The sequence below is a fragment of the Papio anubis genome, chromosome 7 (genome assembly GCF_008728515.1).
Source record: "Papio anubis isolate 15944 chromosome 7, Panubis1.0, whole genome shotgun sequence".
NCBI lineage: Eukaryota > Metazoa > Chordata > Mammalia > Primates > Cercopithecidae > Papio > Papio anubis.
In genome coordinates this window covers 28,404,883-28,428,664 of record NC_044982.1, presented here as the reverse complement: position 1 = coordinate 28,428,664, position 23,782 = coordinate 28,404,883, and the positions used below count along the sequence as shown (strand labels likewise).

At 45.1% G+C, this 23,782-nt stretch overlaps 1 protein-coding gene across 39 annotated transcripts in view; it reads left to right on the top strand.

The window, feature by feature from the left end:
• The window catches only part of NRXN3 (neurexin 3), a 1,717,425-nt gene that overhangs the window by 75,368 nt on the left and 1,618,275 nt on the right, over positions 1-23,782 (top strand). For all 39 annotated transcript variants that reach the window (XM_031669085.1, XM_031669087.1, XM_031669084.1 and 36 more), the window contains exon 2: positions 1,244-2,653. In XM_031669085.1, coding sequence (XP_031524945.1) covers positions 1,945-2,653 — 709 coding nt within the window. In that variant the 5' untranslated portion in view covers positions 1,244-1,944. The remainder of the gene's footprint in view (positions 1-1,243; positions 2,654-23,782) is intronic.

The window sequence follows — 23,782 nt, the reverse complement described above, 5'->3', positions numbered from 1 at the left end:
GTCATCCATTCTGCAGTTTTCATAATCTTTTTTAGTATTTTTGTTTTTACACATTGCTCACTCTATAGCCATACATACATCCACACATACACAGACATACACAAATAACCCCTCCTCCTGTCCCTTCCCACTTCAGAAATAAAGGAAGAAACCTAGGATTTGTTGGTCACCTACTATGTATAAAGCCTCATGTGGCCGGCGGCAGTGGCTCATGCCTATAATCCCAGCACTTTGGGAGGCCTAAGTGGGCAGATCAGAAGTTCAAGACCAGCCTGGGCAACATGATGAAACTCCGTCTCTACTAAAAATACAAAAATTAGCTGTGCATTGTGGCACATGCCTGTAATTCCAGCACTTGGGAGGCTGAGGCAGAAGATTTGCTTGAAGAGGTGGAGGTTGCAGTAAGCCAAGCTCATGCCACTGCATTCTAGCCTGGGCAAAAGAGCGAGACTCTGTCTCAAAAAAACAAAAACAAAAACAAAAAACAAGAAAAGCTTTATGCTAGGATTGATTCCTCTCTTCAATCTTGGGAAGAGGCTATTATATTCTCTACTTTACAAATGAGGAAATAGAAGCTCAAATAGATTGAGAAATTTTCTCAGAGTGCCACATACAGGAGCTAGGATTCAAACTCAGCCTTTTTTTTTTTTTTTTTTTTTGACGGAGTAAAATAACCCTTCTCTCAATATTCAGTAAGAGAGGAGGATTATTTTACTCATTACTCACCTTCCAGTTTATTTTCACTGATTTTTATAAACATTTCTTTCACAAATTTAGGGGTAGTACTCTGCCTTAGGCTTCCTACAGTGAGTTGTCAAATTGAAAAGGAAAAATCTAGAAAAAAATTTAATGTCATTTGCATGCTTTTAATAGGTAAATAAGTAAAAATCAGGTGTGAGCATTTGAATACATAAAATGTTAGCACTTATCTTAAAAATACATTTTGGCAATGTGACCTTGTGATGTGAATATTGTAATAATGTGCTGATATGGCTTTGGGGATTTTCATTATTTTTACATATGGAAAACCTGAGTGCATCATTAGGACCTGGGCTCGGGTCTTATAGTGGCTCTGGAAGAACCCAGGGCCTCCCTCCTGTTTGAAGCACTAAGCGCTGTAGCAATCACTAGAATAGCTTGGCTCGAAGTCAGCATTCCATCAATACTTGTGAAATAGGATGAAATGTTTTCCTGATATATGGCCCTAATCTTCCTCTCCTTCTCCCTCCCCTTCTTCCCACAGGTCTTTTCTCTGGAGTCCTGGGAGGCAAGTTATGGGCAGCACTGCCTCTGGCCGCACCATGAAGCCTGAGTCTGCTTGCGCTCTGCCCTGGGCCCTGCTCTGTCTGAGCATTGGGCTTCTAGCTGCCCCCCTCCCCACAGCCTGCTGCTGCTAGGAGGTAGAACTTTAGGACTGGTCCTTGGCCTGTTTCTACCTGTCACCTGGCTCACCTCACCACTCACTCCTCCTCCATCACAGCAGCCCAGCCCTGTCCCTGGCCTCCCTGGCTAGGGCGTTTGGGGGTCCGTTGGGAGGAGTGCATCACTAAAGACTTCTTCCTACTCTCCTGCACCTTCTCCTCCTTGAGTCAAGGCCTCCGGATCCACATGGATAGCTGAGATCTTTTCTTGGAGAAAGACGCTTTCATCTTTACTCCAGTCCCTCACTTCCCCACCTGATTTTCCTCCTCTTCTGCTGGTCCTATCTTTTTCTACTGCCTTTATTCAATTTCTTGCTTGTGTGCCCTTTTGGGACTCTCTTGTACACTTTCCTCCCTCTCCACCATCTCAGGATCTGTGTGTGTGCTGCCTTCCTCCTGTGTGCTTTCTGTCCCCTCATCTCCGTCTTGTCTTCCTCTCCCACTTCTATTGCCAAAGGGAGAGATCCTCTCTGGGCTGTTCCCTGGCCTGTCTGCTCCTCTGGGCTCTGTCCCAGCAGCCACAATGAGTTCCACACTCCACTCGGTTTTCTTCACTCTGAAGGTCAGCATCCTGCTGGGGTCTCTGCTGGGGCTCTGCCTGGGCCTTGAGTTCATGGGCCTCCCCAACCAGTGGGCCCGCTACCTCCGCTGGGATGCCAGCACACGCAGCGACCTGAGTTTCCAGTTCAAGACCAACGTCTCCACGGGTCTGCTCCTCTACCTGGATGATGGCGGAGTCTGTGACTTCCTATGCCTCTCCCTGGTGGATGGCCGTGTTCAGCTCCGCTTCAGCATGGACTGTGCCGAGACTGCCGTGCTGTCCAACAAGCAGGTGAATGACAGCAGCTGGCACTTCCTCATGGTGAGCCGTGACCGCCTGCGCACGGTGCTGATGCTTGACGGCGAGGGCCAGTCTGGGGAACTGCAGCCCCAGCGGCCCTACATGGATGTGGTCAGTGACTTGTTCCTTGGTGGAGTCCCTGCTGACATACGACCTTCTGCCCTGACCCTTGATGGAGTACAGGCCATGCCCGGCTTCAAGGGATTAATTCTGGATCTCAAGTATGGAAACTCGGAGCCTCGGCTTCTAGGGAGCCAGGGTGTCCAGTTGGATGCCGAGGGACCCTGTGGTGAGCGTCCCTGTGAAAATGGTGGGATCTGCTTTCTCTTGGACGGCCACCCCACCTGTGACTGTTCTACCACTGGCTATGGTGGCAAGCTCTGCTCAGAAGGTAAGACCCTCTCCCTCTCTTGCTAGAGACCCACCCACGGGATAGCTGAGGCTGGGGCTCCTGATAGAAACCAGTTCTATATGGATGCACATCTTTAGCTTCATGTTAGATCACTGGGCCCCTTGCCCTGAGGAGGCAGTGGAAATCCTTTGCCTACTCTCAATGGAGAATCGAATCTGTCAGATCTCAGCAGGAGGAGAACACTGGCCCCTGAACCCTGGGCTCTGTACCCTACTCAGAGGGTTAGATGAAGTAGGGTCTGTCCCAGCTTGGCCCCTCTCACTGCAGCACCGTTTATCACAGTCAACCCAGGGCAAGAAATCAGATAGAAACTGGCAAATTTCGGCTAGGCACGGTGGCTCACACCTGTAATCCTAGCACTTTGGGAGGCTGAAGTGGGCAGATCACTTGAGGTCAGGAGCTGGAGACCAGCCTGGCCAACATGGTTAAACCCTGTCTCTACTAAAAATACAAAAATTAGCTGGGCATGGTGGCACATGCCTGTAGTCACAGTTACTCTCAAGACTGAGGCAGGATAATGGCTCTAACCTGGGAGGTGGGGGTTGCAGTGAGCTGAGATTTCACCACTGCACTCCAGCCTGGGTGACAGAGTGAGACTGTCTCAAAAAAGAAAAAACAAAAACAAAAACAGAAATTGCCAAATTTCTACCTGTGTCCGTCCTGACCCCTTGAGGTTTGGACCCTTAGGGATAGTTGGGAAACTCCCCATCACTTCCTCTTAATCGTCCCTCACATGAAGAATGCCTGTGTAAAGAAAAATGAACCCAGTTCCTTTGTGGCCCGCCCCACCTCCCAGCCCTCCAGGAGGTGTCTGAAAGGTGGATGAGGCATCTGGGCCAGGCCCTTCTTGCCTCTTTGTTTTGTCAATGAGGATTTCTCACATGAGGTACCTCTTTAGATGTGGTTCCCTTTCCCATCCTCTCCAAGTACTGAGAACATTGCAAAGAGGAACAGAGATTGACTACAGCCTTGTTCAGCCAAGCCTCCAAGGGAGCTGAGAGTATACAGCATATCTGGAGAACCTCCCAGGTTCAACTGTGACTTCCCAGGGAGAAGCAGGGAGGCACAAAGGCTTAGGCTGCCCTCCCTTGCTCACCAAATCCTGACTGTTTGTGATTAGATCTAAGAGAGGTGACTCAAACTTTCATTCGACAAATACTTAAAATCCAGATTCCTGGATTCCTAGACTTACTCACAGCTTAGATTTGGGTAGCAGGAACTGCTGGAGAAGCTGAGAACGGACCATACAGGTATGTATGTTGAGAGGTTAGGGTGACAGGAGGCAAGGAAGTCACATTTCTTCCTATCCTTTTTGGGTTAAGCCCTGGATTCTCTTAGACGGGTTTTATGTTGCCATCCCCTACTAGTCTCTTTGTGGAGGTGATGTGAGGTATAGGGCAGAACAGTGGTTCTCAACTTAGCTGCATATTAGGATTGTCTTAGGGGAATTTAAACTCCAGACCACACCCCAGGCTAATTAAATCAGAATCTCTTGGCATGGGATCCAAGCATCTGTACATTTTTAAAGCTCTCCACATAATTCCAATGCACAATCAAAGTTAAGAACTAACAAGTACAAGATCAAGGGAGGCCAGATGGCTGGTGCCAGGTGGGTGGTGCCAGGTGGGTGTGGCCAGGTGAATGCCTTGCCACTAACTCCCAAGATCTCTTCATTCAGGTAAGGCCCTGCTACCTTGGGATTTGTAATTAAAAACTGCAGGTGTTCCTTAAGTGTTTCCAGAACATCCCAACCCCTAAAGCAGGTTGTGCTTGATGTGAACTTTAGCTATCAGTGGCTATTTAAGAATATTTTAAAAAATTAAAAGAAAATTTATTTCCCAGGCGGTACCTACTGGAGACTAGAACACGTCAGAGGTCTTGTCATGCATGGGCTATTGCAGGAGCTGCCTGGGTCTCCACTCCTTTCTCCTAATGGGTTAGGCATCACATCTATCTCTCTTCCTGTGGGTGGGCTGTCAGAGCCGGAGATGCCAGGCATCTATACTGTCCTTATTTGGCTTCTGTTTTTCCTCCACTGAACCCACTGGGAGAAGGGGTGGGGAAAAGGCAACCCCAGTCTACAAACCATTTTGGGAATGTGGTTATTGAAGTGCTTCTCACAAGCAGGTGCCTTCTGGAGCTGACTGCTGTTCCAGAGCTTCTTGGCTTTGGAGAAAGTTCTGCCTGAAGACGCTGACATGATCACTTGTTTTCTTATTCGCCCAAAGGATCTGTTCTGTTCTCAAAACTTGTATTGAAAGCTGGCATTCTTCCTTTCTAGGGACCAGGGTGTTTGCAAGTATGTTGTTAACTTGCTGATTATCCCTGATTGCATTTTTGTGTTTAAAAAGAACTCATTTCCTTGGGGCAGGTTTGGATCAGCACTTTTCTGCAGGGGGAAAAAAAAAATCTCTATACTGTATATGTATACAATTTGCTTTTCTCTTCTTTTTCTTTTTATATTTTGTGTGTGTTCCAGTTCCCAGTGGAATTTCTTCAGAGCAGATTGTGTGCCGTTGGTTTTTAATAGCTAAATGCAATATGTATATTTTAATAATTGTTTTTTTTTTTCCTACAAGGTTCAGATCATCTCCTGTCTACGGACTGATACCCCTATCTGTAGAAGGCAAACACACAGCCTAACTCATTTATTCTCCTGGTACATACATAGAGTAAATAAACTGCCATAACAGTAACACTTGGCTGGCTTGGAACACAGCAGTGCAAAGGTTGAGGTGAGAGAGGATGTCGCAGGAGGTAACAGAATCTCCTGTTGATTACTTGGAGCCTGTTGATCCTGGTAATTGTCATCATGTCTAATCAATCACAAAAATGGATCGCAGGCTATTAGAAAATAACCGTTGCCTCTACATATAGTTAATTTTTTAGAAAGTACGCAGGAAAAACCCGCCTGTAAAATGTGAAGGGAAAGGAAATCACAGCAGCTGCTAAGTGTCAAACAGATCTACACAAAACAAGATAATGTCTGCCCATTTTTCCAAAGATAATGTGGTGAAGTGGTTAGAGAGAAATGCATCCATTCTCCCCACCCAACCTCTGCTGAATTGTCCATGTCACAGCACTGACTCCAGGGAGCTTATTCCCAGCAGGCAGAATGTGCACCAAGCACCTCTTGTCTCAGTTTGCAGGCTAGGCCCTGCTATTTGATGGTGTTAGGGTTTGCACCGGCATGAAAGGTCCATTTTGTACTTCATGCTTTAGCAGTTCAAAGAGCAGGGAGAGCTGCGAGGGCCTCTGCAGGTTCAGATGGATGTGGTCAGCTCATTGGAGTCGCCTTCTGTGGTCCATTAGCTCCTAGCCCACCTGCGGTGTTGCTGTTTGCTTGGCTTGTCTGGCTCTCCATGCCTTGTTGGCTCCAAAATGTCATCATGCTGCACCCCAGGAAGAATGTGCAGGCCCATCTCTTTTATGTGCTTTGGGCTATTTTGGTTCCCCATTGGGTATATTCCCTAGGTAAGACCCAGAAGACACAGGAGGTAGTTGCTTTGGGAGAGTTTGGACCTATGGGTATGAGGTAATAGACACAGTATCTTCTCTTTCATTTGGTGAAAGACTATTAGCTCTGGCTGCAGACTGAATTCCACACAGCTTACTTGGGAAAACTTTATTTCAAATAATAGTCACATTGAACATTGTGGAGAATGATGGACAGAGAAGAGGCCCTAGATTTTTACATCTGGGTGTTATGTCTATAAATAAAATGCTTTGGTGGTCAACTAGACTTGTTCATGTTGACATTTAGTCTTACCTTTTCAGTGGTGATTTTAAAATTATGTATATCTGGTTTGGAATATAGTGGAGCTATGGTGTGGCATTTCATCTGGCTTTTTGTTTAGCTCAGCCTGTCCTGTTACGGGCAGCCTTGAAGCTCAGTGGCTAATGAAGAGGTATCCTCAGCTCCCTCTAGAGAGTGGTCCCCTCACGGGTCATTGAGAATTTATCAGCACCTTGAAATGAGTTTAAACTTGTTTATTTTTCAAACATTCTTGGTTATGAATGTGCATGTATTGAATTACTTGACAACCTTATGGTTGTGAAGAATTGATTCAGTGCCAAGGTGTATAAATTTCAGGACCAGTGTCTCTGAAGAGTTCATTTAGTATGAAGTCAGCCTGTGGCAGGTTGGGTGGAGCCAGGGAACAATGGAGAAGCTTTCATAGGTGGGTCTCTACTCCCAAATCTACCTATGTCATATATCACTCATGCCAAAACATTTTATATTGATTCAGTAGAGGGATAAGGTTGATTCAGTAGAGGAATAAGGTTTTAGTATACCAACAAAGAAAAAGTTGATTACTTGTCTTCTGTCTTGTCCTGCAGACTTGAGTGGGTGCCCAGACCAGAAGTGGTTTGTCTCAAGACTTAACTGTTACATTTTCAAGTATTGGAATCCTCTAGTGAAGTGTCGTGGTGGGTGTTGGTGATAGGGACCACAGCCTTGTTATATGCACACTGTTGTGTGGTCCTCAGTAGTGACGGTCCCCGCTCCCTCCCGCTGCCTGAAGCTCAGATCCTACTCAGGTCCGTTTGATTGATGGCTCAACACCACTGTGTGGCCTTCACATGCCTTCCTGAAAGTGAATTTCAATTACCTTTTTTTTTTTTTTATTGAGAATTTATGACTCTTGCCCCATCTCTCAAAGCCAGGACTAGGATGGAATGGCATATACCAAGAGGAGGCTGCTTGTTCCTGAGCATTTGCTGAGATCCAGAGACATCAGATACTGTAGTGCAGGGACCAGTGGTTGCCGCAGTTGGATCCTCCTGGTTTGGGCACTTGTGTAAGAACCGGGTCATTTCCTCTTCCTCTCCACAGTGCACATGCTGCTTGAATTATAACATGGCATTGTTCCTAATCTGTGTCAACTCTGAATGGCTTTGAGGAGGGGCGGTGGACTGCAGGGAAGTGGTGCGTAATCGGAGAGTAAAGGATTACTCCTTTCTAAGTCTTCCCTGGTTTGGGGAGGAGAGAACAGAAACAAGGCCTTAAAATGTACACAAAGGAGGGACTGCTGCTTCCGAGACTTGATTCCCCACCCAGCATTCAGGCTTTCCATGGGACCAGCCTGCCTCTCCACCAGCCCAGCCAGCAGGGGCTGTCACTAAACGGAGCCTGAATAGGGGTCTGATTGCTCCTTTTTCCTCCTTTCCTCCTGATTACCAAGTGAGATTTCCTGGGTATACTGTATGCTAAACGGCAGAGCTGCCGCCTGCCACTTGCTTCAATTATCCCTCTTTTAACTGCTGAGGGAAAAGCAGTTTTTTTAAAATCTCCCCCTCCCCAACATCTCTGCCTCCTTTAACGAAATAAGACCCTTCTTCCATGTTCCCCCTTCAATGAGGTGAAAGCAGCCTTCTCCTTTTGCAGACACTGCACACCAGCTGCAGGCTGCAAAGAGAGTGGGCAGTGGATAATGCTTTGGTCCAAATTCAGCAAGGCTGAGGGTCAGGCAGGCATTTTGCCAGGAGCCTCAGAGTAGCACGTGAACTTGCATTTGCATTTGGTAATGAGATACCACAGGCCCAATGCTGGGGGCTAATTATTTTCAAGACCCCTATCTCCCTTTGCAGCCTGCTCCAGAAAGATGGTTTCCAGTTTCTGGGGCAGCTGTCCTTCAGCTGGGTCCTCTTTCTCCTCCACAGGGCAGATGAGGTGGGGTGGGGTTGCAGGTTGCACTTGGGTGAAGGGACTAACATCACCCCCTTTACTTGTAGTCACTGGCGCCACAGTGTGGGTCCGTCACAGTGAGGCCCCGGAGGCAGAGCTGGAGTAAGGGAGGCTTTAGGGCAGGGCTCCAAAGGTCAAGTGCCCTTCCTTACACAAAATAATAATGATATTATTACCATTGCTCTTATTAAATACCACCCTGCACCTGACATTCTAGGTGCTTTTTGTATTCATTGGCTCATCTGTTCCTCACAAAACTCCTATGAAGTTAATATCATTAGCTCCATTTTACAGATGAGGAAACTGAGGAATCGAGAAATTTGGAACTTGAACCACATTTAGCATAGTGGATAAGGGTATGGCTGCTGGAGGGAAAATGATCCTAACTTAAATTTGAGCTTGTCTCCTTACATGTTGTATAGCTCTGGAGAAGGTTTTTGAAGCTTCAGTATCTTCTTTAGTAAAAATAATAGCTAATAATCACAGAGCACTGGCTCCAGGCCCACACTGTCTTGGGTGCTTTTCATTCACTAGCTCTTGAAACCCTCACAACCACTCTTGACATGCTATTATGATTCTCATTTTTTTGGATAAGGAAACTGGAGGGCAAGAGGTTAAATAACTTGCCCAAGATCATGCAGGTATTAAGAGGCAGAGGTGCAATTTGTGTCTAGGCAGTCTGGCTTCAGAGCCTACACTGTCAACCACCATGCTATCTTGACTCTCAGTGAAATAGGAATCATAAAGAAATCATACATCATGGAGTTGTTGAGAGGATTAAATGAGATAAAACTTGAAGTTATCTGCTTACACTCTAGGAAAGAGCAAGTTCTGACTCTGGGCTGTTGGTCTCCTGGCCTGTGTAAGAACAAACTGCACATCAATTTGGTTTCACAGCAGATTTGATGCTTTCTTTTGAGCGACCCCTGCCTCCACCAGTTTCCCTTATCCCAGTCTGAAAGGTGGTAGAGATAAAAGGAGGGGAATTTTGGAAGTGTACAGAATCCAATTTCATTGCCATTTGCTCCTGCCCAAGACCACGGGGCTGCTGACAATGGTTGTGACTGCAGGATCGGATTTAGGGCTCTGCCTGCAAACGTATGGTATTCTGACCTCAGCAGCCACCCAGTGAGGCAGGTAGGGCAGGCCTTAGCATCCCACTGAATAGATGAGGAGACCCAGACCCTGAACTTGTTGTGGGTACAAGGGTATGAGGGCAAGTGTGGATGCTGCCTGTTGGACAGCCATCTCTAGGACCTGAGAGCCCAGACCCCCAATGTGGCATTTTACCTCTGCCCGTGGGCTCCCTTCATGAACACAAATGGCCTGTGTCTCTGTTGTGAGGTGGAGCATTGCCTCCGTGGATGCGGATGATAAGTAAAATGTCAAGTTCCTGGTGCAGGAGGCTATCAGCTTGGTCTGTCCCAGGGGCCTTGTTCCTTCTAGCCAGAGAGAGAGAAAGAAGGAAAATAGGAAAGAAAATGAAAATGAATGAATATGAGTACAGTGTTCAATTCCCAGCCTCAAGACTCTGGTTTTAGTGAAGTGACTGGGATTGGACCCAAGGGTCTGGAGGTAGTTGGGGCACAGATACACCACACCGGAGCTTCACTGGACAGGATGACCTCTTCAGACTTACCTTTGGTTTCCCAGGTACCAGGCAATGCCCTTTACCTCACTCAGGGTTGGTGGTGAGAGTTGGAGTTCCTGGATTCCTCTGTCAAACTCTTCCTAGCTTTCCTGCCTTCAGCTTCTCTCCTCACATAATAAAACCAATCTTTCTCTGTGTTTCTTCTTGTCTTTTCTTTGGTGTGCGTGAGAAGGGGAGATGATTACAGAGGCGGATTTGCCATGAAACTAAGCCTTTCATACATTCTTGGTTGCACGGGTCCCTTCTAAGTCCCCACACCTAATTTCGTATTTGCAATTTCTTTTTCTTAAGGAGTCCCAAATATCATAAGCACCAGGTCCCACCTCTGTGGATCCCCCTCTGTTAACATGACTTGTTGCTGTCCGGTGACAGCAATGTTGCTCTGGGTGTATGTGTGATTTTCTTTTTTTCTTCTAACCAGTGACCATTCATCACAGACACATTTTCCACTTCATAACCACCATAGGTGGACGAATCAGAACTAGGAAGTACAGGAGGGTGCAGGGAATATAGGAATGTCATTTGGGAAGGTGTGGTGGGAAGAGGAGATGCCTAGGATATCCACTGGGTAAAGGGAGGAAATGTTTGGAAATATTTGCTGTAGATTTAGAGGAACAAGGTGGTATTTGGACAGAGGGATCACTCTAGTCATCCTCCTGAGGGTTTTTTCCCTGCTAAAGTTGGGAGGTTTAATTTGCTGTGGCTCACAAGGTAAGAGGGAGTAGGGGTACGCTGGGAACTGTGTTGCAGGTGTCAGGCTGTGGCTGGCAGAGGAGAAGGACAAAGTGTGGCTCTACAGGCCTGTCTCCCTGGTCTATTTGGGAACTGCACTGCCAGTTGGTTGTCATTATTGCTGTTGTTCTCCAGAAATTGATGTCTTTGAGTGACCTATTTAAAAGCAACACGGGGCTCCCTTTAAATGTGTCATGTCTGTATCTGCTCTCAAATCTTGACTGTGGCCACAGTGTTCCTAAATAATGTATCTTCCAAAGTTTTTTTCTTTTTTCTTTTTGAATCCTGGAACAGGTACCAGTAGCTTTTAAAAGCAAGCTGACTTCATAGTCATCCAGAGAAACTACCCAGTTGCACTCTGTGGCAAAACTTACTTTGTATCTAGTCCTAGAAATTGTGAACCCTTTGGCTCTTTGGGGGAAAAACAGTGCACCATGCAAAGGTATGCAAGGGCATAAAGAAGGTAAAGATGAAAGGGAGGGAGGGACAAGAACTGTAGGCAATGTAAAGCTCCCGGCTCAAGTTTTCTAGCTGTGAAATGCATGTAGGATCCTTTTGGTTTTACTGAGAGTCTAATTTAAGTACAGTGTCTTTGTAGCTAAGAAAATGACTCTGGGGAGTTTTCCTTTAAGTTTCTTGATGAGATGCTGTTCATCCGATCCTCTCCTGATGCTTTTGCCTCTAATCTGCCAGTTTGGTTCTCCTGAAGTTGTTCTGTTTGCCCGTGTGATGTCCTTAGAAGACAGAGTCCCAACAGCCCTGTGGTTGGTTGTTGGTAATATAGGACTGGTGTCTCCACTCTAGCAAGCAGTACATTTCAGGCAATTCTGCAGTCTCTCCTCCAGGTATAATTGGAAATGTGTTGCCTGCAGCTCCTGGAGAATAGAAGTACAGTGAGAGTGTGTACAGCTCATTTACTTAATAAGTTGCTTTCAAATAGAAAGGAGTACCCCACTTGTGAGGAGGGATACACTGGAAAGCAAAGCTGAGATCACTTCTTTGTGATCCACATCATGGAGAAAGCGCTGGACAGGCTGGGAGGTTACCAGACACTCAGTTTCTTCCTTCCTCCTCATTCTCTCAGGCTTCTTTTCTTTCCAGACAGGGCCCTGTATCTTGCATGGTTAACCTTGAGAGTTAAGAGAATGGGAAAGACTGGACTTGGAGGATGCTGAGCTCTGACCTGTGGAATCCTTGAAAGACAAATCCTCCCACAGTCTATTTGCTCTGTCTGGGCCAGAAAAGACAAGGCTGGAGTTTAGGCAGAGGTGTTGTACAATCACATGGTGTAATTTGACTCACTGCTTATTTTAAGGAAACACACTGAAATTTGGGGAGATTCTGGTGTTGCAGGAGAAGTCTGTGAGGAATGAAGTGTGGATCGTGTGACCCTCTTAGAGGATGCTAAGACATTTAGTATAATATATTGCTTTCTAGCTGTGACTTTGCCCTAGGTAATGCACTGGAAACCAAGGTACATTATAAGGTATCATGGGAGTCTGGATGCTGTGGCCCACGCCTACAATCCCAGTACTTTGGGAGGCTGATGATGGAGGATTGCTTGAGCCCAGGAGTTTGAGGCCTGCCTGGGCAATGTAGCGAGACATCATCTGTACAAATAATTGAAAAATTAGCCAGGCAAGGTGGTGCATGCCTGTGGTGCCAGCTACTTGGGAAGCTGAGGTGGGAGGATTGCTTGAACCCAGGAGATTGAGGCTGCAGTGAGCTGAGATCACACCACTGTACTCTAGCCTGGACAACAGAGTGAGACCCATGTCAGAAAAAAACCAATCATGGGATAATAAGTTTAAAGGGGACTTCAAACGTCATTGGATCTAACTACTCATTTCTCATCCTCCTCTGCACTGTGTAAAATGAGCCTCCCCTTGCCCCCCCACTCCCCCCCCAAAAAAACCCTCCTAGCCAACTGCAATAATGGGAGCTTGGTGCTTTTCAAGGCAGCCTGATGTACCTCTCAATTCTGAGTATCAGGGAGCTCTTCTTTATATCAACCCCAGCCACTTTCTCAGTGGTCCTCATTCTATTTAAAGTAATCTGACCTTTGCAATGGGCCATGTGGGTGAAGGGGATGGGTGGGTTGATCCCAACAGTTCTGAATGATGCTTTGCAGGAATTAACCCTTGTGCCAAAGTAAAATTCATAAGGGATTCTCTAATGTGGTGCTAGCAGTACACATACCACTGAGTTATTTAGAATTAACTGCTTGTGATTAATCTGAAACAATGTGGGAGTGCTTGATGTAGGAAGAGATTTGATGTAAGCAGGTGACTCATACTCCAGTCATTTTGGTTCTGGGGAGCTTGCACTGTGAAAGATTCGTGGTTAGCCCCATCTCTGACTCTTGTGTCAGTGCCTCATTTTATCCCTCTGTGATGTCCCATCTTCCCCCATACCCAAATAGGTTTTTAGCATCTCTGAATTTCCAAGGAGCTTCCTGGAAATCCTGAATTTCTCTGCAATGAAAAGATGGGGGCTGGGTGCAGTGGCTCATGCCTGTAATCCCAGCACTTTGAGAGGCCAAGGCAGGCGGATCACGAGGTTGGGAGATTGAGACCATCCTGGCCAACATGGTGAAACCCAGTCTCTACTAAAAATACACAAATTAGCTGGGTGTGGTGGCGGGTGCCTGTAATCCCAGCTACTTGGGAGGCTGAGGTAGGATAATCGCTTGCACCCGGGAGGTGGAGGTTGCAGTGAGCCGAGATCGTGCCACTGCACTCCAGCCCAGGTGACAGTGTGAGACTCCGTCTCAAAAAACAAAACAAAAAAAAACAAAAAGATGTGAAGTTCTGGAATACAATGGAGAAGATGAAAAGGGGATGGGATTAGACTTGCCTAACAAGCCCATCCTGGTAGCCAGAGTCAGGCACGCCAACAGAAATGAAGATTTCGCTAAAAGTCCTAGCAGTATTTTTTTCTTCATTTTTTTAGAAGATAAGGACATGACATGAAGCAGTATTGAGTACGTGCTCCTGGAGACAGGCCTTGGAAGAATATGCCCTTTGTGAAAATGCTTCCTACTCTGCCAGGTTGCTCTGGGTATCTCATGTTTTTGGCACTGTTGGTCAGGAGTCTCCCAGGGAAAGGGCTTAGGCAGGGCTGGAAGATCTTGCTCTCACATTGGCATAGACTGGAAATCTGCCAAGCAAATTCACTCCTGCACCCTAAAGGGGATGAGGCTAGTCTTGGCCGCCAGCCATCTGCCCATTGACAGTCATTTTCCTGAAACAGTAGCAGAAAAAATAAAAAAAAGGAACTCATCTCATCATTTTGTGGTTTAAAATAGTTTACTTTTAAGAGCAAAGCCCACAGACATCATTTTGAGTCCAAGAACTGAAATGTAGCAAGAGTCACCAACTCGTCTATGGTCTCATTGTGCAGCCAGGCCTTGGACCACACACGTGTGCTGGGAAGTGGGCGGGACCACCTCACACCATCATGTGGTCATTGCCACGTGGGCAGAGAATGGTTGAGTTTCAGTTGCTGTGGAAACTTTGCTATTTGCTCATCCTGATGTTGAGTTTTCAGCCTTGTGTTAACGCAGATTGGGGCTATTTTTTCCTTGTGTAGAATATATAACCAGTGGCTACATTTTAATGTGTCTCTTGGCTCCCTTTGGCTTTTCTATCCTTAATGCAAGTTGCGATTGCTCAACTGGGTTTCCTGATTGCTGTGGCAGGAGTATGTGAGGAGGTATTCTCTTTGGGAACTGTGATACATGAAGCCAAGGGTGGGGGACTCTGTTTCCCTTAGTTAATGCACTTACACGCTTGTGTGCTAAATGTCATGTCTCTGACAAAAAGCAGGTACTCAATAAATGTTTGTTGCCTTAATCACATTGTGTGTATATGCATGTTTTGTACGTGTACATATGTGTCTGTGTTCATATATGTGTGTGTATGTGCTCCCTAATGTGTGGTAGATGGAGGCGGTTCCCAGGAATATGAACTCAAGAATATCTGTTGAATAAATTGATCAATGAAGGCAGGTCCAATCGGACCACACTGGCCACTGTTGGAAACACCTTCTTTCTTTTCATGGGAAAAGCATCAGTTTTGTTGTGGGACAGATTTTGTTGAATCTGTGTCAAGCACATACACATTCCACTTGGTTTGATCTAGTTGAGGATGAACTAGAAAGACTTTTTTTGGTTTGTTTACAAACCAATGATTTCCTATAACAATTATAGGCAGTAGCCAGCCTGGGACTGTGTCAGTGCAGTAGAATGGCTGTTTGAGGCAGGCACATTGTTGTCACGGGAGATGGAGAGGCCCCACTTGCTCATGTGCATTCCCTGGGGAAGATGGAGCTCACTAGAGACAGGATAATTATCCTCAGATATCGGAAGTGCTGCCATGCAAAGGAGGATGATGATACACTGGCGGGAAAGCCGAAGGAATCTGAGCCACAGAGGAAGAATTCTCTGATGGTTAGAGGTGTTGGACCACAGAACACACAGCTTTGGCAAGCTCTTTTCCCAAAAGGGGCACAGCAGGTGCTTTTGTGAAGCTGTCAGGAGCATGTGCCAGCATGTGCATGCCTTCAATCCAAGGACTCTGTGGTTTTGGGGTCTTGGTAGCCAGGCCCACCCTCATGTTTGATCATGCACATCATGCATCCCCTTTCAGGGGATGAGGAAGATTATTCTCTAGATCAGTGGCCTCCAAATAGGGCACAGGCCAAGACCATTTTTTGGGGATGCAGGATCTGACTTCATTGATTAATTTGTTCAACAGATGATATTGAACTCATATTCCTGGGAACCTGCATCCATCCAACATACATAAGTTAACAATGCATTGATAACTCATATGCAAGTTTTTTAATAAGTAAATATGCATCTGTTGTGAGAGCGTAGTAAATTTTTCTTTCTCGTGGGGAATTTGTTCAGAGAGAGTAGGAGGCCACTGATCAACACTCAAATCTACCTTTATCTCTCTCTAATTGGCTATAGTTACTCATGACTGCCTGTAGCAATCCCTTACCCCCAGGGCTTGCAGCTTTCGGGGGCAGGTGATACCTAAGGCATTCCTGCTGCCAGTGGTGTATGTGTTGGGCTCCTCACCTCTGCCTTCACCTCTGCCTGTGGTGGTCTTGGTTGACCTGCCAGGTGGCTCCGAGGGGTCCATGGGGAGATACTCCAGTCACAGTTCCTTCTTTAGAGGCCTCACTCTGTTCAGGATTACTAATGCTATCATTTTTAGTATGAAAACTATGGTATGAGCATTTGCTGGGGCAACTTCGTTTTGTGTAAGAGAGCAACGTCTCTGAACTATCTCCAAGCTTTTGCAAAGCAATCTTTGATGTGTAATCATCTGCTTGTTGCAACAGGCCATCACTTTATTGGAATAAGTTTATTCATCTGACATTCACTGCATGGATGTCTGTAATGTACCAGTGTGATCCCTGCCCTTAAGGGACTTATGGTCTAGTTGAGAAGCTGTATAGCACATATCAGAGTTTCTGTAATAGCAGGTAGAATGTTTGTAAAGCAGCTTAAAAGGGAGCGTGTTATCCTACCTGGGTGTGGGTATGCGCATGTGCACTTGGGGTGAGAGTTAGGGATTGGAGGCAACTTTGCAGAGCAAATTCTTGGGCAGGGCTTGGAAGCTTTAATTGGGAGACTGGGAGGAAAGGACATTCGGGGCAGCTCTATGAGAGAGCAGCACGCTGTTTCCAGTTGTTTGCAGTAGTTAATGTGGTTGGACCAAAGAATTGAGGCCAATGGAATGGTAAGGAGAGGATGAGTTAGGGAGAGAACGTCTTAACTGCTTTGTAGGAATTTTGGACATTATTTTTTCCACAACTGGGAACCACTGGAATTTTTTCAGTTGAATTGTGACACAGTCAGATTTGAATTTTAGAAAGATGACTCTAGGACCAGTTTGTACAATGGATTAATGATAGAAAGGCTTGAGCACGGAAGCTGGATAGAAGCTATTGTGTGGTTTTGGTGAGAGAGGAGTCTGTATTAAGGGGTGGGTAGTGATGGAAGAAGGGCCGATTACAGAGATATCAAGGAGAGGAACTTGATAATTAGACAGGCATTAATTTTAGTTTTGGAATCAGATTGCCTGTCACACACTAAACTGCAAATTTGGGCAAAGAATTTCACTTCTCTGTATTTCCATTTTGCCATTTGTGAAATGGGGATGATAATAGTGTGTACCATTTAGGACTATTATGAGATTTCAACGAGATAGTGCATGTAGAGTGCTCAGGACAATGCTTGGCACATAGTAAACCCTTATTGAATGTTAGCCATTATTGTAATTGAAAAGAGAAAGACAGAACTTCAGTAATATGCCCTTCTGGTTGTAGGAATATAGCACTGGAAAGCCATTGTGAGGAGCAGGTTTGGGGTGAAGATGAGAGAGAAGTAAAAATAGATTTTGATTTGGCCATATCCTGCCTTCCCTTCAGAGCCTATAGGACTCTTGTGGGGAGATGTACAGGGGCAGGTGGGGGCAATTATTGGCATTGACTGGGGGAGGACGGGGGCTGCCACAAGTGTCAGGGTGGTGGTTGTTGTGGTGGGAAAGGCCTGGACATGGATAAGGCTGCCCAGGGAAGGAATGTAGTTTAGAGGAAAAGGAGCCTAGATGCAGAAACTTTGGGAACTGTAATATTTAGGATGGTAGGGGAAAGGAATCCATAAGATAGACTACAGCAGATACCCAGACATGTAGAAGGAAACTAGGAGTGAAAAAAATGCTTTAAAATTCTTCACTGGTGAATACGTGAACGAGTATACCTTCTTAACCTGGTTGAAATTGGGGCATGCATTTGAAAACAATAAAATGATAAAGAATTGCATCATTTAGTTCCAAAAACTATTCACTTTGGTTTTTCTTCTACCTTCAATGTAGTGAGGTCTGATCATTTAAGAACATTCCTGGCTGGGCATGGTGGCTCACACCTGTAATCCCAGCACTTTGGGAGACTGAGGAGGAAGAATCACAAGGTCAGGAGTTCGAGACCAGCCTGGCCACCATGGTGAAACGCCATCTCTACTAAAAATACAAAAAATTAGCTGGGCCTGGTGGCGGGCGCCTGTAATCCCAGCTACTTGGGAGGCTGAGGCAGGGGAATCACTTGAACCCGGGAGGTGGAGGTTGCAATGAGCCGAGATTGTGCTACTGCACTCCAGCCTAGGCGACAGTGTGAGACTCCATCTCAAAAAAAAAAAAAAAAAAATCCTACAAATAGAAACTTGTGTCTTACATGCAGGTGATGGTGAACCTGAGGGTTTTGAATGTTTTTGCACATGACGGAGTTTCTGGCTTTTAGAACATAAGGGTCCCATAAGAGCAAGAACTCAAAGATCTGAAAGAAACAAATGCAGAGAAATGAAGTGACTTACCCAAGATCAGCAAATTGGTATTCTAATTTGAACCTTGCACTTTTTTGAGACCATGTGAAATGCTTTGGCTAAGTTTTTCTTAGGGTCTGGTGTAGAACCCTTGGGGGTGCCAGTGCTAAAGCTCAGCTCAAAGCCATACACCTCTAGGGATCAAGGGAAGAAATTCCCCTACCTCTGGTCTCTGTGGGCTGAAAGAGCGAGATGCCCACTTAGGAGATGCTGGAAGCCCTGGCTCAGCTAGCAATATAAGTGCTGGTAATTAATTCACTTGTGGTTTCTTTATCTCTGCCCAGGGGTGGGATGCTTGGAAAGACAGTAAAATAATTTAAGGAAATTGAGGCTCAGCTCTGGTTGCCTGCTTGCTGCCCTTCCTTCTGCCTTCAACTGTCTAGGACTGGGGGTGGGGGCTGTGTCTGTGCTCTGAATGCTTGCTGTGCATCAGTTTTCCAGGAATTTCAGGACACAGGAATTATCACCCAGCTGTGTTGTGTGTTGCTGTTCAGCAATCTGAAGTTGCTTATCTAGCGTAAGTCAGAATGGGGAGCCTAGGGAGGAGGGGGAACGCCTTCATTTTTCGAAGCAGAAGAAATTGAGGTATTAGGGGCCCAGCTGGTATGCGATGAGAACCAAGAAATGGAGCCTACATGGACATGCATGCTTTACACAAACTCTCTTACTGAAACTTGGCTATGTTATCAGAAAGGTACCTCTTTCCACTTCATCCAACAACAATGCACACTATTTGAGGTTCACTCTGTGTCAGGAGAAGCATCGACGGTAAGACTGGTGAGCAACACAGGCATATCCTGCAGCTTAATTAACCAAGCAATTATAGAGTGGTGTATGCTTTAAAGGAGACATATGTATAACAGCGGTCTCTGTGGGTTTATTGGTCCCTCTTCACATATGGCAGAGAAAAGACCTTGTGAAGTTCAGGAGTGTGATTAAGATACTCCAAGGAATCACACACAGGAGGTCCAGAGCTTTTGCTGGAGTCACTGTTCTCAGACTGGCTCTCCTAGTCTGGGTTTGTTGGCTGAGGACCACAGATGAAGCCAGTAGACTTGGGAGTTAGACTTCTAAGTTTAGTGCCCAGCTCTAATCATGCTCCTGAGTAGGCCTTGATGATGCATTTTAGTTTCATGCAAGTTGATATGATATGACTCTGTGTCCCCACCCAAATCTCATCTTGTGGCTCCCATAATTCCCACATGTTGTGGAAGGGAGCCAGTGGGAGACAATTGAATCATGGGGGCAGGTCTTTCCCATGCTATTGTCATGATAGTGAATAAGTCCCCCAAGATCTGATGGTTTTAAAAATGGGAGTTTCCCTGCACACAGTCTCTTCTCTTGTCTGCCGCCATGTGAGATGTGCCTTTCACCTTCCACCATGATCGTGAGGCCTCCCCAGTCATGTGGAACTGTAGGTCCAATAAACCTCTTTCTTTTGTAAATTGCCCAGTCTCGGGTATGTCTTTATCAGCAGCTTAAGAATAGACTAATACACAAGTCTTATGATTTATTACCTTCTTATTTTGATTAGGTAAATTTAATAATAATGACAGTTAACTAATTCTCATGAAGCAGTTACTATGTGCTGGGGACTGGTCTAAGTATGTTCATATGTGACTTCCTTTCATTCTCCCAGTTGCTCCTACCCAGGAAGCAGATGGTGGTTGTCCTGGTTTTACAGATGAGGAAACTAGCTGAAGAGAGAAAGCAGTCTATCTAAGGAAAGAGCCCAGGCAGTGGATGTGGAGTTTGAGCTCTTTACTCATCTCTCTCTGCTACCCCCTGTTCAATCTGGTATTGAATGGGGGCTCCTGTGGATATCAGTGACCCAACCCTGTCCTCGGCTGGCCCAGCTGGGGTGTCTCTAGCACGCAAAGACACTGCCAGTATTCATTGACCTGTCTTTTGACCTTCTCCCTCTCTTGCACATAATTGATGTGCTCTGCTCTGATCCTGATTCAGACACATGTTCTGCAAAGAGAAACATACAAGCTGCCCTGGACCGCTTTTTATTCTATTGTCTTATTCCATCTCACTGGCCATCATTGAGATGGATCTAGAACCATGCTTGGGCTAGAATCCCATATTCTCTCCATCTTTTAAAACTTATGACCTCCAGGTAATTTTTGTTATTGTTTTTATTAGTCTGTTGTCCACCACTATCCAAAAAGCTTTTTGTCAAGCTTTAGTGAAAATCTTTTACTTGTATTACATTGTAAAGTGAACATTATTTCAATTACATTGTACAGTGAATATTATTTCAATTTATGTATTTCCCCAACTCATGCATTTTGTTGCTTTACCCCTTCCCCCTCTTAAGCATCATAATCCAACCCTCTTTTATGAAACTGACTTAGGGAGGCAAGGTGACTTACAATAGGTCACTCAGGTAGCAAGTGCTGGGGACTGGGACTAGAACCCAAATATCCTAACTCCCAGCCTAGCACTCATTCCCCTATATCACTCTGAAAAAAGATTTTGGCTAAGGAGAATTGATTGATTCAAAAGAACATCAATTGCCAAGCACAATCAGGGGTGATCAAAACAGTTATGGTGCCTGTCTGCAATGAGCTTACAAACAAGTGGAATCTTTTTATGGAAAACATAAACCAGTAAGTGTGTAATTACTTGTAATGAGTACTGTAGATGGAGGAACAGAGTGAGGGGAAATCTAATGAAAACCAGGGTAGTCAGGGAGGTCTTTCTGAGGAGGTGACACCAAAGATGAGAAGGAGCAGGGAGAAAGCCAGGGAGCGGGGCTGTATGTGTTCATTGTCATTTGCTTGTCTGAAGAACAAGATTGGTTAGTTTAATACCCTTGGCCAGAACTATGTCTTTCACTTTCGTGTATTTGCTTGGAGTATGGTTGATGGGTAGTGATGGATGGATGGATAGAGGGATGGGTGGAGGACTGACTGGGGATGGGGAAAGAGAGAAGCCATCAGTGTGATAGGATGAAGGCAGCTGACCTTGGCTGGTAAGTGGACACACACATGGCCCTCGCCTTCCAGAGTGCAGAATCTTGGAGGTGAGGATTTGGGGGTAGAATGTCTATGTAAAGGAAGCTCTCTTGTGGGAGAAGGGTAAAAATGAAGGGCTGCTGGGACAAGAAAGCGATAGTGTAATTTGCCACCAGCCTTGAGAAACTTATTGCTCGAATAGCTGCACCATGTGGCTCCAATCCATAGTGCCATAGATTAACCTGAAAATTCCCAGATAGCTTCTCCTTCTTCTTAATGTCTCAGTCCTGCCCTCCCAGGTCCTCCCACGTGCCACAGTGTATTTTCTGGGTACATGAAGAGAAATGGGATGTTATCTTGATAGATCTATGCTCTTCAGCTGTTGTTTGCAGGGACATTTATATTCCAGAACATCTAAAGGGTTTTCAACTTAGAGGAGTAGTGGAAAATGAGGCTGGGGAGTCAGCCTGATTCTCGATGGGCCATTCTTCCTTGGTTTTAGGCCAACATCTATTGACCTATTACTACACTTCGGGCACTGTGAATAGCTTCACCTTTTATTCCCATTTTACAGATGAGGAGACTGAAACCCAGAGACTTCCCAATCTACCCTCCACCCAGTAGTACAAAGATACACAAGGAGCTAGAGTGAAGTTTTTCTATTCTGCATGAAAACAATAAAAGTAAACAAATAATGTAGTACATTTTTGGTGAAGTCACTTTTTTTTTCTTTGTTTCTGGGATATGCCCTTTTATTTTTGGGGCATGAAAAGACCTTTTCTTTTTAAGATAATATGATGATATAAAGTGTCAGATTTTAGTTTTTGTTCTTTCTTGGTAGTAGAGAAATACAGTTGGCCAATGTTAGTTTCCAAAATTGCTTTAGATATATTAGAGGTAAATAAACTCTATCAATCTGAAGACCACTGTTGCAGATGTTAGCTTAGATTCCTTTAGGAGTAAATTATTTGTATGATTTTATTCACTTTTTATTCTGATCTTTTATCAGAAAAACTTGCAAATAAACAGTAGCTCCGAGACCGTATAATTTATTTTTATTCAGCATTTATCAAGATATTTTGATTGTACAGTTTTGACCCTGAGACCCTTTACCTCTATGTTGGCATAATCAGATTTAGACAAAGACTGTAGCATTTTTATCAAGGGAGTATTTTTCAGAAGCAAACAGTGCAGGGGTCATATAATTCCTCAATTCATTTTTTCTTCAGCACAGTTAAACCATTCCTTATTTTTTCAATTCAGTTTTATCTTACTGAATTATCTTTAACAAGATCAATTCTGCTCCATGTGCATTCTATAATGAAGATTTGATTCATCAATCAGTTATTTTTTCTGTGCCTATCAAATTTTACCTACACAGCTTCTACTATTGTGAATGTTCTTTTGTGGCCATTATTTCTACCACATCCAATTTTCTCACATCAGATTTGCAGGTCTAGATTTTGTCAAGAATGTTTGATTCTTTCTTCAATTTTTTAGTCAATAACAAATTTCACCATGTGCATTTTTAGCTGCTGTCAGTTCTATTTTGTGTGTGTGTGTTTGTGTGTGTGTGTATGTGTGTGTGTGTGTGTGTGTATTTTCCTGACAGGTCTAATTTTTTTTCGGGTCAGTTTTTGCAGTTTGAAAAACCAAATCTTTTTCCTACAACTAAAGTCAGTCCCTTTCCTAATAGTTTCTCAGGAGTGTGTCCAAAACATATTCAAGGAGTCAAAACATCAGGGTCAAAATAGCCTGTGTTGTTTACAGAGACCAGCCACCCAGAAGGATTAAGAAACTTACCCGAGGTCGTACATAAAGTGGGCAGCAGATGTCTGTTGGGTCACTTTAGAATATACAGCCCCTCTTGTTCAGTGAGGGGCAGAGTAAGGATGTAAAACTGGGATGAGCTTGACCTTGTGCCTTCCTCCTTCTAGCTTCTACTTCCCAACCCCTCTGCTGAGCTAACAGAATTTCCACTGACCCAGCCTCCCCAAGAAATGGCAGCTGGGGCCACAGTTCCAAGCCTCTTGACTTCTCCGTGCTTCCTAGCTAGGTCCGCCTTAAGCTGTGTGTGCACTGGGGTGGCATGATTTACAAATAAGCAGGACCAAAAAGGAAAAATCCTCTCTTGTGGAAAATTAGGTCAGTGGCAGAGTTGGGGAGGGGAGGGAATCCGGGCCCTGTTCTTCCATCCTTCAGTTCATTCCCTTTTCCTGAAGCCAGCAGGGTAGAAGCCAATGGTGCTGTTGGGAGCAGACATCTGGGGGTGAGGGGGTGGGGAGCAGTGCCCATGCACATGTTCTTATGTGGATATGTGCGAACATGAAAGTGGTATGTGTTGCAACCACTTGGGACTCCTCTGTCTCTGAATGTATTTGTCTGGATTACTCTAAGGGGGATATTAGTGTTGTCTAATAACAGCCTTAGATTTATCAGGGGATTTGTTTGATTAATTCCAAAGCAAAGTACAGCAGATAGATTAGAGCTCAGCCAGTGCAGTGGGTCTATACCACCCATCTCTGCCGTTTCTAATTCCTCTTGCGGGGGGTCCCCTCTCCGTCTTTGTTGTCCTGACGGTTGAAGGCTCTAATGTTTAAGACCCCACTGTGTGATAGTTAAAACCATTTCCCACTGCTAAAATGCATGAGTGAGTGTCTGGGCTTAGAGATAAGTTTCC